Genomic DNA, 14,081 nt, shown 5'->3' on the forward strand with positions numbered 1-14,081 from the left:
TGTGTGTGCATGCACATATATTTTTACCTGTGGCCTTTTAGAGGCACATATATTTTTACCTGAGACATTGCTTTAAGCAACACTCTTCTTTCTACCAATGCTACAGGATCATGGCAACCTGATGATTAGAGCTGTCACTAATGAGTGGTGTAGACCACTAACTTACCTTCTGCTTTGTGTAGTTATGGAAGTAGCTTCTGGTGAGTATGGAGACCAGAACAGCCGGCTGGTGCGGGCGGTGCGGGAGAGGATTTGTGACACGGACTACAAGAGAGATGTTGGCGAGAGCGAGCTGAACCCCTTCCTCTGGCACCGGCCTTCTGAGGAGGTATTTTGTGGACAGCAAGCAATGCCTGTGGCTTGAGGTTGGGAAAGGGAGGAAGAGAATTCAAATCTTCAGTGAAGGGGGGAGGTTTCTGGGATGTTCAGTTGCTGAGAGTGGATTTAGTGAATGAGAACTAAGGTTCTGCAGAGAAAGGAGTTTATTCTTTCGTGTGTTTCCGCTAGGATTCGTCCTCCACAGAAGGCTGCCACAGCTTCTCCGCCAGCTGCCTAACCCAGTTCTGCATCCTCTTCAAAAGGACTTTTCTCACCATCATGAGGGATTCAGTAAGACTATCTTTATAATGCTTTAGTAGCTAAAAGATCTATTCATTTGATTGTGAAGTGTTGTCACATGCCTAGAAGTTCCTTTCTGCGGTACATGCATGAAGGTTGTCATGGAGTGACAGTGAACATTTTATTTTAGAGGTCAACTGCTGTTATTAGTGGCAAATTTTCAATTAATACATTTTTATTTATCAACTTTCTGCTGTTTTTCTGCTGTTTTTATTTACATTTTGAAAGGTATGCTTTACACAAAGAGGAAAATATATTTGTATATATTGCATATTGTAATATGTATATTGCAGACAATATATGCACCATTAACTTGATACCCCTATCCCTGGAAAAAAGGAAAAGCCAGGCATACTACATAGGGTGCTATAGTAAGAGAGATTAGATATTGTTCCCACTGTTCTGATTAGGAAGATACAACAGAACCTTGTTGTTCTAATGGTTAGGAAACATTTTCCTTTTTCCAAAGTACATGCCCATTTTTTGTTTTAACAGAGCATTTATCTTAAATTGTTCTTCTCCCTTGCCGCTGCCTTACTTACAGAGCAGTTGACATGTTTTTAGTTAGTTTGTGAATTTTACTTTCTTCTCTTGTAGAATAGTTTGCATATCTGGACTAGTACCAAATGCTTAGTCAAAAATAAATTAGCATGTTCATGTAAACAATTTCACATTCTCCACGTTGCTGAACTAGGAGTTCTTATTTCTGTGCTATACATGGAGAACATCTCTTGGAGGTGTTCAGACACATCATTAGACACTTTCTCTTCTTTTTCACCAAACTATAACTCATTTTTTGACACGTAGATGCCAGAACAGGGTAGATTTTAAGAAAAGGTTTTTTTTCCTACTTAACTCTGCAGACTTGTGATTATTTCTTGTTTTATTCTTTCTTGAGTTCTTCCATACATCTTTTAGGAATACTGAATTGCAGAGAAGACACAAAAGGGTAATTGCTGCCTGATTAAGTTAGTTTGATCTACAGAAGCCTTAGACTTAATAGCCTTTTCTGATCTGGGAAATCTATTTTTTAAGTCAGAGAGGAAGTCTGCTTTCTCTGTTGAGTGAAGGCCAATGGCTCCCTGATGTTATCAGACAGTAAGATTCCCGGTTGCAGTATTTGCAGCTACTGTCTTTGTCTGAAGGAAGAAGTTCTGTACTGTACTGTATTGTATGCCTTGTACCTTTTCACACTAGGAAGCTCATTACTGAACATTTTCATTAGTGGAAGCCCAGTTTGCTGGTACACAATTTCTATACAAGCTCTTTTAGTTATACCTACTGTTTTTCTGCAAGTGGCATACCTGATTTCACTTACATTTGCCATGGTTGTTGAGCCCAGTCATCCTGATGAGAACAACTACTCTTATCTTGCTTGTAGGTCCTGACGCACTTGCGTATCACCTCACACATTGGAATCGGACTGCTCATTGGCTTGCTCTACTTAGGGATTGGCAATGAAGCCAAGAAGGTCCTCAGCAACTCTGGCTTCCTCTTTTTTTCCATGTTGTTTCTTATGTTTGCTGCTCTCATGCCAACTGTCCTTACATGTGAGTACCGGTCACACTGGTAAAATAACAGGGAAGGAGACTTGGGAGAGGAGGAGGTTGTAATGTGCCTGTCTCATGTAAGGTGACGTTTGATTTGTGCTTACACCTCGTACTTGCTAAAGTGTTCCATAGAGGTTAATGGAGATTTATTTAGTGCAACCCCACAATTAGGCCAGTGTTGCTCAGTGTTGACAGTTCACTGTAACAAACCTGGACTGCAATTTCTTCTTTTGCTGAGGTTCCAGAACTACTTGGAGATATTGTGATAATTTCTGCAGGACTTCTAATTCATGACTGCTCACTTGGGGTCATGTGTTATTAGAAGCAAATCCTGCAGTATGGACTGTTCCATGCTTCTTCTGTGGGGCTGTTACTTTTGATTCCCTGCCTAATAAAGGGGAATGAGCAGCTTGTTTAAGCTTAGGCATCATTTGAATTTCAAAAAGCTGCTTTGAGCAAGGTTGGGATGAACTGATTTTGTAAACAGTGAACAGCTCTAAATGTTGATATCTTTTATATCAGTTCCCATCATTCAAACTGGTCTGTCAAAGGCCTGATCGCTCCAGTTCCACTGTTTAGCTGAAGCAGCTCGGAACTAGAAATGGATCGACTATGTTATTTTGAACAAGAATATTACATGCTAACAACCTAACTTATCTTACTAATGTGTATTCTCTGCAGTTCCTCTTGAGATGGGAGTATTTCTTAGAGAGCACCTGAACTACTGGTACAGTCTGAAAGCCTACTACCTTGCTAAAACCATGGCTGATGTTCCTTTTCAGGTATATTCTCTATGCTTCAATAAAAAAAAGAACCATTTAAATTCTTGACAGGAAAATCAGTATTGCTATTTTATCCTTTTGAACAAAAACTGTTCACGTGTGTGCTGGAGCTTCAAGTTCAAACTGAAACCTCTTTAGAAATAAATGGTAGGACTTCACAAAAACCTAGGCTTGACTCAAGTTGTTTTGTTTTTTTTTCTTAATAAACAAATGAGCATCTCTGGTGTTGTGGGTTGTGTGGTTGGGCATTTCAAAAGGCTGTGAGTGGGATGTGTTTTTGACAGTCTGTGGCAGATGTATTCATTCTCCTCAGCTGAATACCGTTCCTGTCATGTAGGATGCAAAGGCTGAGAGCTGTTGATTAACTAGCATATAATGCTAGTTTTTATCTCTGTGTTTTTATCTCACTCATCAATGAATATTTGATTTTAATGAACTAACTGTGTGTGTATCTCCTTGCAGATCATGTTTCCTGTAGCTTACTGCAGCATTGTGTACTGGATGACCTCGCAGCCATCTGATGCACTCCGGTTTGTCCTCTTTGCGGCCCTGGGAACCATGACGTCCCTGGTAGCTCAGTCACTGGGTCTTCTGATAGGCGCAGCCTCTACATCCCTCCAGGTACTGATGGGTTTGGGGCTCTCACKGGACCCCTGCTATTCCCTAGCACTTGTTATTTGCTGCAACTGCTGCTGTGCCTTTCAGCCGTTCTGGGGTAGATGACAGGTAAAAGGTTCTCTTGGTGCTTCTCATTAACAGCAATTTAAATAGCCAGTAGAAGTGAGGCAATACAGTTCTTCCMCATTTGAATGGTGCTGCTTGATGCATTGTCACTTGCCGTTTGTTCTAGGCTGAGCAGGATCTGCAAGACAGATGCATTTTTTGTGCRTCTACTGCATGGAGGAGGTGGGCCATGAAGTTGTGTGTCGTTAAACTCAGAACAGGATTCTTCTGTGTAACTACAGGAGAAAGTTGTAGGAGGCAAGACAAAGGGAGATTTGCCTAGAAATCAAACCCTCGGCAAAGAGAGGGAGAGAGGCAGCTCATGGTGTGGCTGGCACGCTGGAAGCTAGCCGTGTAACTGGCATGTGTCCTAACTAACCATGTAGCTAGACATGGAACTAGTGTGCTTCCTGGCAGTAGTGGTGGAGAAGTGATGAATCCACAGCGGGGCATGTGACAGCAGAAGATATTGACGTTATTATTATGCAGTGATGCTGTCAGAGTTTCTGCAGTACTCGTCTTGGGTCCTGCTTTGTGCCATCCTATGGAGACCTGCACAGCCACATTCTGTGACCCTTGTGTTTCCATTCTCCCCCAAAATACCCATACAGCCCATTGCTCTGGAGAGGAAGCAGAGAAGAGAGAATGGAGTCTGGCCAATATGTGTCTTTCCTAACAAAGTCCCTCCAGCTGGTGATGCTCCTTACCCTCTTCAGAAATTTGTAGGACCAACTGAAACTGCTGTGCATGTGGGGATAGTGAGGAGGAAGGTCTGAGAGGGGAGTGGGTGTGGGACATGATATTTAGAAAGAAGAGTCTCATGCACAGAGAAGTGAGGGAATGCCAGAACTTGTCTTGTTCTGCAACCTTCCCTGTGTGTTCATGTCTTTCCAAGGACAACTCCCATCACTGCAGAGAGGTCAGCTAGGAGCAAAGTTTTACGGAATGGAGAAAGAAACCTCTTTCTTTCACTCACAGCCTCTAAGCACTACCCTTCCCTCTCCCCACAAAAAAAATCAAAAAAAACCAGCAAGTTCCTGGTATTTGGAACTGTGATAATTTGGGGGAGTAGCATTATCAGAAGGATTTGCATGGTATTCTTCCCTGCTGCTTGAGAGCAGATTTCTACAGGTTCTATGGGTTTGGCTCAGAACAGTAGATTTACCATAAAGAAAGCCTAGTCATTTAAAGACTAGTGTCCTCACTGGAGATCAAGACTCTAGATGGAAGAGCAAATTAATTTCTCATCTTTCTGACTGTGCTGTTACTTACCTTCCCAGGTGGCCACTTTTGTGGGCCCAGTCACTGCCATCCCGGTGCTTCTGTTCTCTGGGTTTTTTGTCAGCTTTGATACCATTCCAACATACCTCCAGTGGATGTCCTACATTTCCTATGTCAGGTACTGCTAGGGAGGCTGTTAACCTCCCATCTTCAAAATGTGGTTTGTTTGCCTTTGCTTGCTTGTTATTTAGTTATTTTGGATACTAAAGAGACTGTGTTCGCAGCATGTTCCTTTACAGCATAAAAATACAAATAATGTAAAAGAATAGCATGCTTCCTCACTGTATTTTATGCTGTATATGATGTGAAGTAAATAGGAATATTAAGTATATATCATCTGCTACTGGGCCAGGTCACTCCCACTAAATTCAATGGGATTGTTTAGCACATGGATCTGCATGGATTTTGGAATAGTGGTTTGGAGAAATAATAGGGACAGTGTGCCCAAATGAGAAATTGATGGGGCTTCCGGCACCTCATTTTGGAGGAAGTGTTGTTTAAATCACTACCCTTGATGGGTTTGTTGGAGAAATACCTTTAAACTTTGCAATTGTACTGCCACAAGTGAGGTGGGATTTGTGTCACTTCTAAACCAGTAGTTTAAGCCCTGTGTACAGTCAGTGGAAAGAGACCTTTATCCTTTCTGTGTCAATCACTCTGTCTATCTGAGAAAGAATTTTAAAGATGGGGCCATTGCCATCAAGAAACCTCTAGAGGCTAGTTTGAAGGATTAGCTTAAACTAGAAACCTAATCACTGGGAGCTGCAGTTAGGTGAGATGAATTTCCCTGAAGGTGGCCAATGGGTTTTYATTGGACAGAAATGACCAGGAAATGGGCACTGCAGAGGGAGCTATATGGGTTTTGAAAATAATTCTTTAACCAGCATTTTTCATATGACTTTTGTCATTGTAGGTTTACAACACAGAAACAGCTTTGTAGGTTTATTCTCCTTCACTATTCCCCCTTTTCCTGCCTCCTGCTTTGATCTGCACTACTTTTAACAAAGCTCAGTCTAAAGTCTCGTTTCATGCTACATCCACTGAATTAGTAACTAGAATTCAAGATCAGGCCACAAGGGAATTGTGTAGCCCATATGGAGCCTCTTGAAGCTAAGGAGAGCTAACATATGTATGGGGACCATGCGGCTGTTTCTGCTTGCAATTTTAAAGCCTATATGTGCCCCATCCTGGGGGAGACATGGGAACTGCTCATTATTAGCTAGTAAAAGTGTAGCACAGAAGGCAAGAGATGTTCTAGTTTGATCCAAGATTTAATATATTTCTGACTACATATCATAACTGTGTCCCTGATGCTTAGTTTTAAAAATGGAACTAGTGATGTCAGTTTAAATTGAAGAAGAATTTTTGAATATAGGCTGAAATTAGTCTGCCTTAAATTTTAACATTTTCCTGTTGAGAAATTGCACTATAATTGCTAACTGAAAGCTGTTGAAGGCAAAACTTCTGTCCTTGTTCAGGCTCATGCAAAATGCCAGTGATAGGAGATTTGCTTAATTGTAACAGAGGACAGAATTTGTCCTGAGACAAAAGTCCAAGCAATATTGAATTCTTCAGCATTTCCAGGCAAACTCTCATGGAGGGTGTTTTGCTGCTGCATTATTTTTAGACAGGTCGTGAAGATTTTACTTGGTAATCCATCCTTCTGTTTTCCAGATATGGGTTTGAAGGGGTTATACTCTCCATCTATGGACTGGATCGAGAAGATCTGCATTGTGACAAAGATGATACTTGCCATTTTCAGAAATCAGAAGCAATTCTGAGAGAACTGGATGTAGAAAATGCCAAACTTTACCTGGACTTCATTGTGCTCGGAATTTTCTTCTTCTCCCTGCGTCTAATTGCCTATTTTGTTCTCAGGTACAAAATCCGAGCAGAGAGGTAGAGGAAAAAAAGCAGATATAACAACACAGTAGGAGAAACTTTAGCCATGCAGTAGAGGGCACTTGACATTGTCTCAGTGTGGCAGGCCGGTCTCCAGTGCCCAGCTAGATGCTGTTATGACCTAGCCCATAGAGAACCACATTGAGATAGCGGACAAATAGTGTTAAGCCAATCAGTCCAGTTGGGTTGGGTCACGTTTTCATTACCCTTCCTAGCTCTGACTAGGAAGAAGAAATAGAAGGGAATTTTACAACAGAATTTCAATGCTGAGGCAGTGTAACTGTAACAAAATACCTGGTTACAGGAACTTTCCTGATGAAAACTAATTCTGTGATAAGGTAATAKTAGTCCTGGTAGCCAGACTAGAAAAATGTCATCGTTAGGTGGTGAGGTAATGAGGTGCAAAATGGAGGATGCAAAGAAAATACGTTTCTCTCAGCTTTTTAAATTCAGAATTTCATCTTTGCTGTTTTCTATGTATTATTTTGCAATTCTTTTCCACCTATTTACTCCTCTGGCCAAAAATCTGTAAATGTATTAATTAATATTAAAAAATCTTTTTAATATGGATACTTTTTTAGAACAAAAAATTCTACAGTGATTCAAGTCACTATTTTTATTTCTGTCTAAATTAAGAATTTTGGTGCTTTATTTGTCGAGCTGGTCTCATATCTGAAAATCGTAATGATAGGAGGACAAGGCAAATTCTGAGTCTGCACTAAACCTGTGGTCCGTATTTGGAAACAACAATAAGACATCACAGGCAGTCAGGCATGTTCAATCTGCTGCTGAATGATTTAAAAAATGTGTTTTCTTCAGTGTCTTAAATCCTCCATAGTTGTGATATTTAAAATACTAAATCTGCTCATTATCCGTTTGAACTACCTCCTGTGAATGAAAACAGCAAAGCACTCCAGGGTTCATTTTCTCTTAAATTACGAAAGTAGTATCTATCCATAAAGCCTAAGGGACTGTTTGAGTCTGATGACCTGCAAGGACTATCCACAGCTCAAAGTTTGGGATATTACTTAAAAAATCTTGCAACTGTCTTTCGTGGCAATGAGCAAAATACCTGTAACACCCTGTATGTAGGAGCTGCCTCTGAATATGCAAGGACAGTGTAGTAGTAGAGTGCTAATTTTGCCAAGCAGTTTTGTTCTCATTTGAGCCTACGTGTGTCACGCGGGCATTAATAGCCAATTCACATAAAAATCAATGAAATTGCTACACCAGGCATGCATTTGCTTGTGTATCTCATCTTTGCAAACTTGGAAGAGGGAAATCCTGATTCCAAGTTGAARTGGAACTTCAACTAGGAACTTTATCCCTGATTTTCATGGGTACAGGTTTTCAGCCTGAAATGAAAGTGTGGGACCCATACCCATGCTGTACACCTTGGTAAACTTCTTTTTGCAAATTCTACTAACTTCTGCAGATTTTTAAATGTTTACCATAATGTTGTAGAGCTCCATGTCAGACCTACAAAGTATGTAAAAGTATTATTTTTATCACAAAGATGATGCAATTTTAAGAAGACTTGTAGATTGAAAGCAGCTTAGTGTCAGCAAAACACTCAGGGGCTCAGCAACTCATGACAGTAAAGAAGTTGAAGGGAGACCTTTTGTGTCTGCTGTCACCAAGAGTTGCAGTTCACAGATTATTTCTGAGGACTTCATGGCTGTGTCTATACTAGTAAACTGAACAGTGCCAGGATCTACTCTCTGGGCTTTATGACAGCTTGCACAATCTGCTTCTGCCTGCATTGTTAGTTCTCCAACTGGCAGAAATGATCCCTGGTCTGTGCTAACTCCTAAATGGTGCCCAAACATTATCTGAAAAAGCTCTGATGGGCTGGGCTACAACTCTGCCATTTAGTAGTAAAGGCAATTGTTTTATCTTTTCTTTTGACTCGTACGCAGAACAGTTTAATTTACCAATACAGACATAGCCTATGTGTATGTCTATTAAACTCAAAATGCTTGAGTTAGGCCTATGTTTTGGAAGACCAATGTCAAGGCACATCTTTTAAGAAGGTTAGTTGAACTTTCCCTAAAAGTAAAACTAATCTGTAAAAACAAAATCAATCTGCAGAAGCAAAAATAAAGAAAAAAAAAAAATAAAAAAAGTACACAACCTCCCCGTATGGTGCAGGAGCCCAGTGCTTTTTCATAAGCTCTCCTGGGGGCCAGCAGAACTCTAATGGGATTCTGCAGCATATCCAGGCATAATCAAAGAGAGGTATGGACCTAYGTCACTGTCAGATATGGGAAATTAGGGATTTGGGCTCTTTAAATAATATGCCCAGTTATGGACAGTTTGTCAACAAATCAGAAGCTGAAATCTCCTGACAAACACTACTGGATTTTTCAGGATTCTCAAAACATTTATGAATATTGCAAACTATTGAAATGCTATTTGCAAACARATAAAAACTACATTTGCCAAATGACTCTTTTGTTGCACATTGCTAGTCCAGATGTGGGCTAGCTGGGTATGAAAGAGTGCAACATTCCTGAGATATATTCAGTATATTGAAGACATATGTTTTGTGTTTACCAACACTAATTTACCAAATACCAGATCTGCAGTTTACCAGATAGAATAACTTGCTGATAAGACTAGTAATTTCAGCACTGTTAATTTTGACAATGAAAATGCCATCTTCTCCCATCTAGTCCCAATTTAGCAGTATTAGCTTCCTGAATGCTGTCTTGTTATCTGTGCCTACACCTCTATTTGTAGACATTCTTGTTTTAATTTACTCTGCAACATATCCTCATGTACTATAACTTTCTATTATATTATGGTAGCCAAAAGTCTGATCCTCYCTGGGTGTTCCTAAAAAAATGGATGTAATATTTTTGTCATTSCTTTTTTTTTGTTAAATATGTTTTTTCTCAGCCATCTGCTCTAGAGCACCTAGTGGAACGTTATTGTTGTAAGGAATGCTCTGATACTCTAGTATCCCACTAAAGAAATAAATTAAGTCCATTGAAACTCAGTGCTGTACAGAAATGAAATAATCATTTTTTCCCTCCTTAGCTCTAAAATTAACAAATTATGTCCCTTCTGCTATTACTCTGGAATGGAAATATTTGAAGTTCATCCCAATTATATTTTTGTATGCTGTAAAGCTTTTGCCAACACTCAACTTGGTCATTTTCCCTTTATATGGAAAAAAATTATAATAGGCTGGTATAAAAAGCATTCCCATATTGATGGGTTGAGCTTGCATATGCTGAACTGTGAGTAAGAACATTGCCAAACTCGAGAGGCTTCATGCTGAAGACTAACAAAGCCAACAAGATTCTAAAAATCTAAGAAAGATGTTCAGATGTAAATTGGTTGAAATCAATGCCATCATGACCGTTTGAACCAGGTAGCGATCTGGCTAAAAATTGCATGAGAGGCACAATGATTTTTTAAAGGTCTTGAAGACTGAATGTCTTCATGATTTCTTTTGTGACTGCTAGAAGGCTTTAGTATTCTTTTGGCTTCCTTGTTTTGTTTGACTTGTTTTATACAGTTATATTGTGACACATTGGTTTGGCTGCTGTATACATCAGCTAAGACTTTTTGTGATTCAGGTGTGTGTGGGGGGGTGGTTTTGTTTTATTTAGTTTTGCTTTGTTTTGTTTTCTTGTCTGAAACTTGAATTTTGTCTGAGAAGACCTAAAAGTTAAAAAATATATGGAAAATGGAAAAAAAAAAGGAAAATGGATTCTACTTACAACAATTTGAGGAAGTTTCATCTTTATGGATCAAGGGTAATAACAAAGAATATCTGGTGTTGAAACCCTTTTCACTTTTTAATATTTGGAGCTCAAAATACTTAGTTTTCATTAAAGGAGGGGACAAYGTATGTATAAAAAAAGGGAAAGGTGGTTAAGTAAATGTGAGATAATTGGCACCTGAGTCTAAGGAAGTGGACATACCAGTTGCCTGGTGTGTTGATCATCTATTTTCTGTCAATGTCTGTATTGACAACAGAAMTGGGTGTTTTGCTCAACACTGGGTTTTAGAAAGAAGTATGATGATACATACTGACCTGTACAGCCTCAGTGATTCTCAGAGAAGAAGGGTTCTACATACTGTTCTATCTACTCAACATGAGATGCGTGTATTCTACTTAAGGGGATCCTTTGAGACCCTGTGCCAGGAAAGTACTTAAGTATTTTAGTAACTTCTGACAGCTCCGTTGGCCTATCTAAATGAAAGATACAAATTAAATTAAAAACAATTAATGTCTTTAAAATAAAGCTCAGGCTTACATGCTTTGCTAGGTGAGGGCCGTTTTGCACAGGAAGACTGAGATGCTGGCTATTGAAATAGACTGAGTGGCAACAATGAGAAGCTCATTTGCTTTGAGAAGTTATTTGGTGAAATTATAGAATGTTGTTAATCTTTAAATTTTTTTTTGAATCAAAACATGCCCCTTTTTCAGGGGGAGAGAAGAATGAAAACCAAGCACAGAGAAGAGTATGTATTTGTCTATGTATTTATTGTTGCTTTTATTACCTGCAAAGTCTTAGTTAATTTTCAAGAAAATGATTTTTTTTTTCCTGCAGAACTCCTTATACTCTTAAAAAAATGTCAGCATTCATTTTCAATTCCCAGACCTAAGCGGGATAGGATCTTGGGTTTTTTCAGTGTAACTTTTATTGAAATGCCATTTTATTCTTTTGTGTCCTGCTCTGTGACAATCATATTCAGGAAGGGTGTACAGGGCAAAGCTAGAGAGTTCAGGTGCAGCAAGCTTGCATGTCCAAAGAATTTGCCCAAAAATCCATGTGAGAAGGATAGAAACCATGTGCACACCTCTCTATTCTGCAGCATCCTACTGAAATGATGTATATGCTACTTTTTACTATAGTTACCTTGACTTGGCTAAGGAAATTCTGTTCTTTTTTTTGCATTTATCGTCCATCAATGGAATACTGTTTATGAAAACAATTTATCTTACCACATTTGTATAGCAATCCAAAGCCCAGTCCAAGTTCATCATCTGCATTTCTCTGTAGCAAAATTAAAGAAGCAGATACCTCCTGGAAAAAGTAGCCCTGAGTTAACTCAGGTGGCCACCTACCCCTTAGTGAGAGCGAGAGTTATCGTGAACTCAAAGCAGTGACTGACTTAGGTGAGACATCAAGATGAGCACTGCAGTGAGATGAGACAAATCCTGCTCATCCAGGCTGCAATAGTTCATCTGTGCTCCTAGCTACTTCCCAGCCCAGGGGTGAAGTATTTTTCRGGAAGTTTGTCTCTACATTTGTTTCCTCAATATAATTGGTGGTGGTTCCCAGCCTTGCGTTTGTGTWGCACAGTGAGGATCTGAATATGAATTTAAATCTTACAGCTATCTGGATTTAGCAGAACTCTTTTGATTTGACCTGCTTCATCTTTAGCACTTGACAAATTTTATTTTCAGTCATTCTGTGTGTTGGTTGCTGTGTCTTTCTTAGCCTCCAGGTTAGTGCTCGGACACTGAACTGTGATTTTTCAAGATCTTTTGCATTGATAAATCCTAACCTGGTAGCCTAGGCAAGTATCTTTGATCAGCTGCCCAACTGTGGGCAGCTGAAGGTAAGGGAGATGAGTCCCTGTACATTTAAACATTAGTTAAAGCTTAGAGTTTTGGAGCCTCAAGGTCAAGCAGTTCGTTGCTAAAATGTAAACTTTTCATAAAACTGATCTTGGATTATCAGTACCATAGCATACTTGGACAACTGGATGCGTGGTGATTKAAGTTACACTGTTTATATAGCCCTACTGAAAGTTGGAGAAACGTCAGAATTTCACTCTAAACTCTGATGGTTGAAAGGACTGCGTGTCCCTTTGATGTTCACACAGAACAGCAAAGATTCCTGCCAAAAAAAGGAATATTAGAAAATGTTGAGGTTATTTTTGGTACTAGCCCTCAGGCTCCTTGAGGGCAGGGTAACTGTACCAGGTGATTGCTCAGTATATCTGTGAAGTGGCTGTGAGTGACAGCTGCAGAGACACGGCCCCACAGGTTGTMCCCTTTTCTTTGAGGCCGTGAGTGATGTTCTTGTGTTCATCTATTTCCCCTCCTGAACACCCCAACGGGATGCAATTGCACGGCAATTACATTCCCACTGGTCTGTACGGAAAGCCATTTCTAAAGAACAGTACTAACAAAGGCATTTTGAAAAGCCTATGGGAGCTAGAAGTAGGCAGAAAATGATGCTATGCCAGGTCCTCTCCAACAGCTGGTGACAGGCCGATCATTGCAGTGTTCAAGACACCAGTCCTATTAATCCTGACACACAGCCCTAATGAGTGTATAAAGTAAGTGCTGCGATCCCTGAAGTTAATCATAGGCTCTGCTTGTTAGGGATGGGGTTGGCAGCTTCTTCCAGCATCAAGCCCTACTGTCCTCTTCTGTTATGAATTACCTATTTTCATAATACATAGAGATCACTTTAATGGACCCCACTGAGTAGTTTTTATAACCCTAGATCATTGTGCATACTACAAAGTAGTTGCAGTTTGAGCCTGCACGGCTAACAACTTTGCTTTTAATTGTGTGTGTTAGAATATTTCTATTTCTGAACACATTTCATGCTGATTTTGTGAAAGAGTAGTGGTACTTTAGAGCATGAAATGTAGCATTTTTTATTTATTTTTTCTTTATTTTCAGGTCTTATAGAGAATCGTTACTTTTGAATTATTGTTAACGTTGTAGTTTAAAGTTGTCAGTTATAGAACCTTAAGAGATTTAGAATTATGTTGAGACACATCGTTGTGATTATAAAACAAAGAGTGACCAGTCCAAATTGGTATGCTTTGGCAAAAGAAATTCCCGTGGCTCAGTCTGCCAGCCCGTATTTTATGTGTTGTTTATGCCACCAAAATACATCAAGATTTCGTTAAGCATTTGTTTTGTGCTGGACCTCTGAGCACGTCAGTCCCTGCTTACTTATTGCTTATGTCCTTTTTTACCAGGTATTTGCRGTTATTGTCCACATAGGGGGAAAAATGAGCTTTCTATGAACAGTACAAGATACTTTGAGATAAGAAACCAACTTTTTAAACCTCTGTGAATTAGAGAATACCTGAAGTTCTAGATTAAAGGCATGCTTTTGTTCACTACCCTTCTTTGAAGAAGAAAATATTTAGAATGTCTTTTTAAGCAGATTGTAAAGCAACAAGGAAATCCTATTKTTCAAAGTTGAAAAGGCCTTTTACTACAGTGGCATCTGTG

General features: G+C 39.5%; 1 protein-coding gene across 1 annotated transcript in view; it reads left to right on the forward strand.

Annotated features, from left to right (window-relative positions):
• The window catches only part of ABCG1 (ATP binding cassette subfamily G member 1), a 43,883-nt gene extending 36,618 nt beyond the window's left edge, over window positions 1-7,265 (forward strand). Inside the window, exons 8-14 of the mRNA XM_026036176.1 lie at window positions 183-328; window positions 508-609; window positions 2,000-2,168; window positions 2,850-2,950; window positions 3,413-3,571; window positions 4,954-5,072; window positions 6,629-7,265. Coding sequence (XP_025891961.1) covers window positions 183-328; window positions 508-609; window positions 2,000-2,168; window positions 2,850-2,950; window positions 3,413-3,571; window positions 4,954-5,072; window positions 6,629-6,857 — 1,025 coding nt within the window. The 3' untranslated portion in view covers window positions 6,858-7,265. The remainder of the gene's footprint in view (window positions 1-182; window positions 329-507; window positions 610-1,999; window positions 2,169-2,849; window positions 2,951-3,412; window positions 3,572-4,953; window positions 5,073-6,628) is intronic.
• The last annotated feature ends 6,816 nt before the right edge of the window (window positions 7,266-14,081 follow it).

The sequence above is a fragment of the Nothoprocta perdicaria genome, unplaced genomic scaffold (genome assembly GCF_003342845.1).
Source record: "Nothoprocta perdicaria isolate Ctin4 unplaced genomic scaffold, notPer1 scaffold_171, whole genome shotgun sequence".
NCBI lineage: Eukaryota > Metazoa > Chordata > Aves > Tinamiformes > Tinamidae > Nothoprocta > Nothoprocta perdicaria.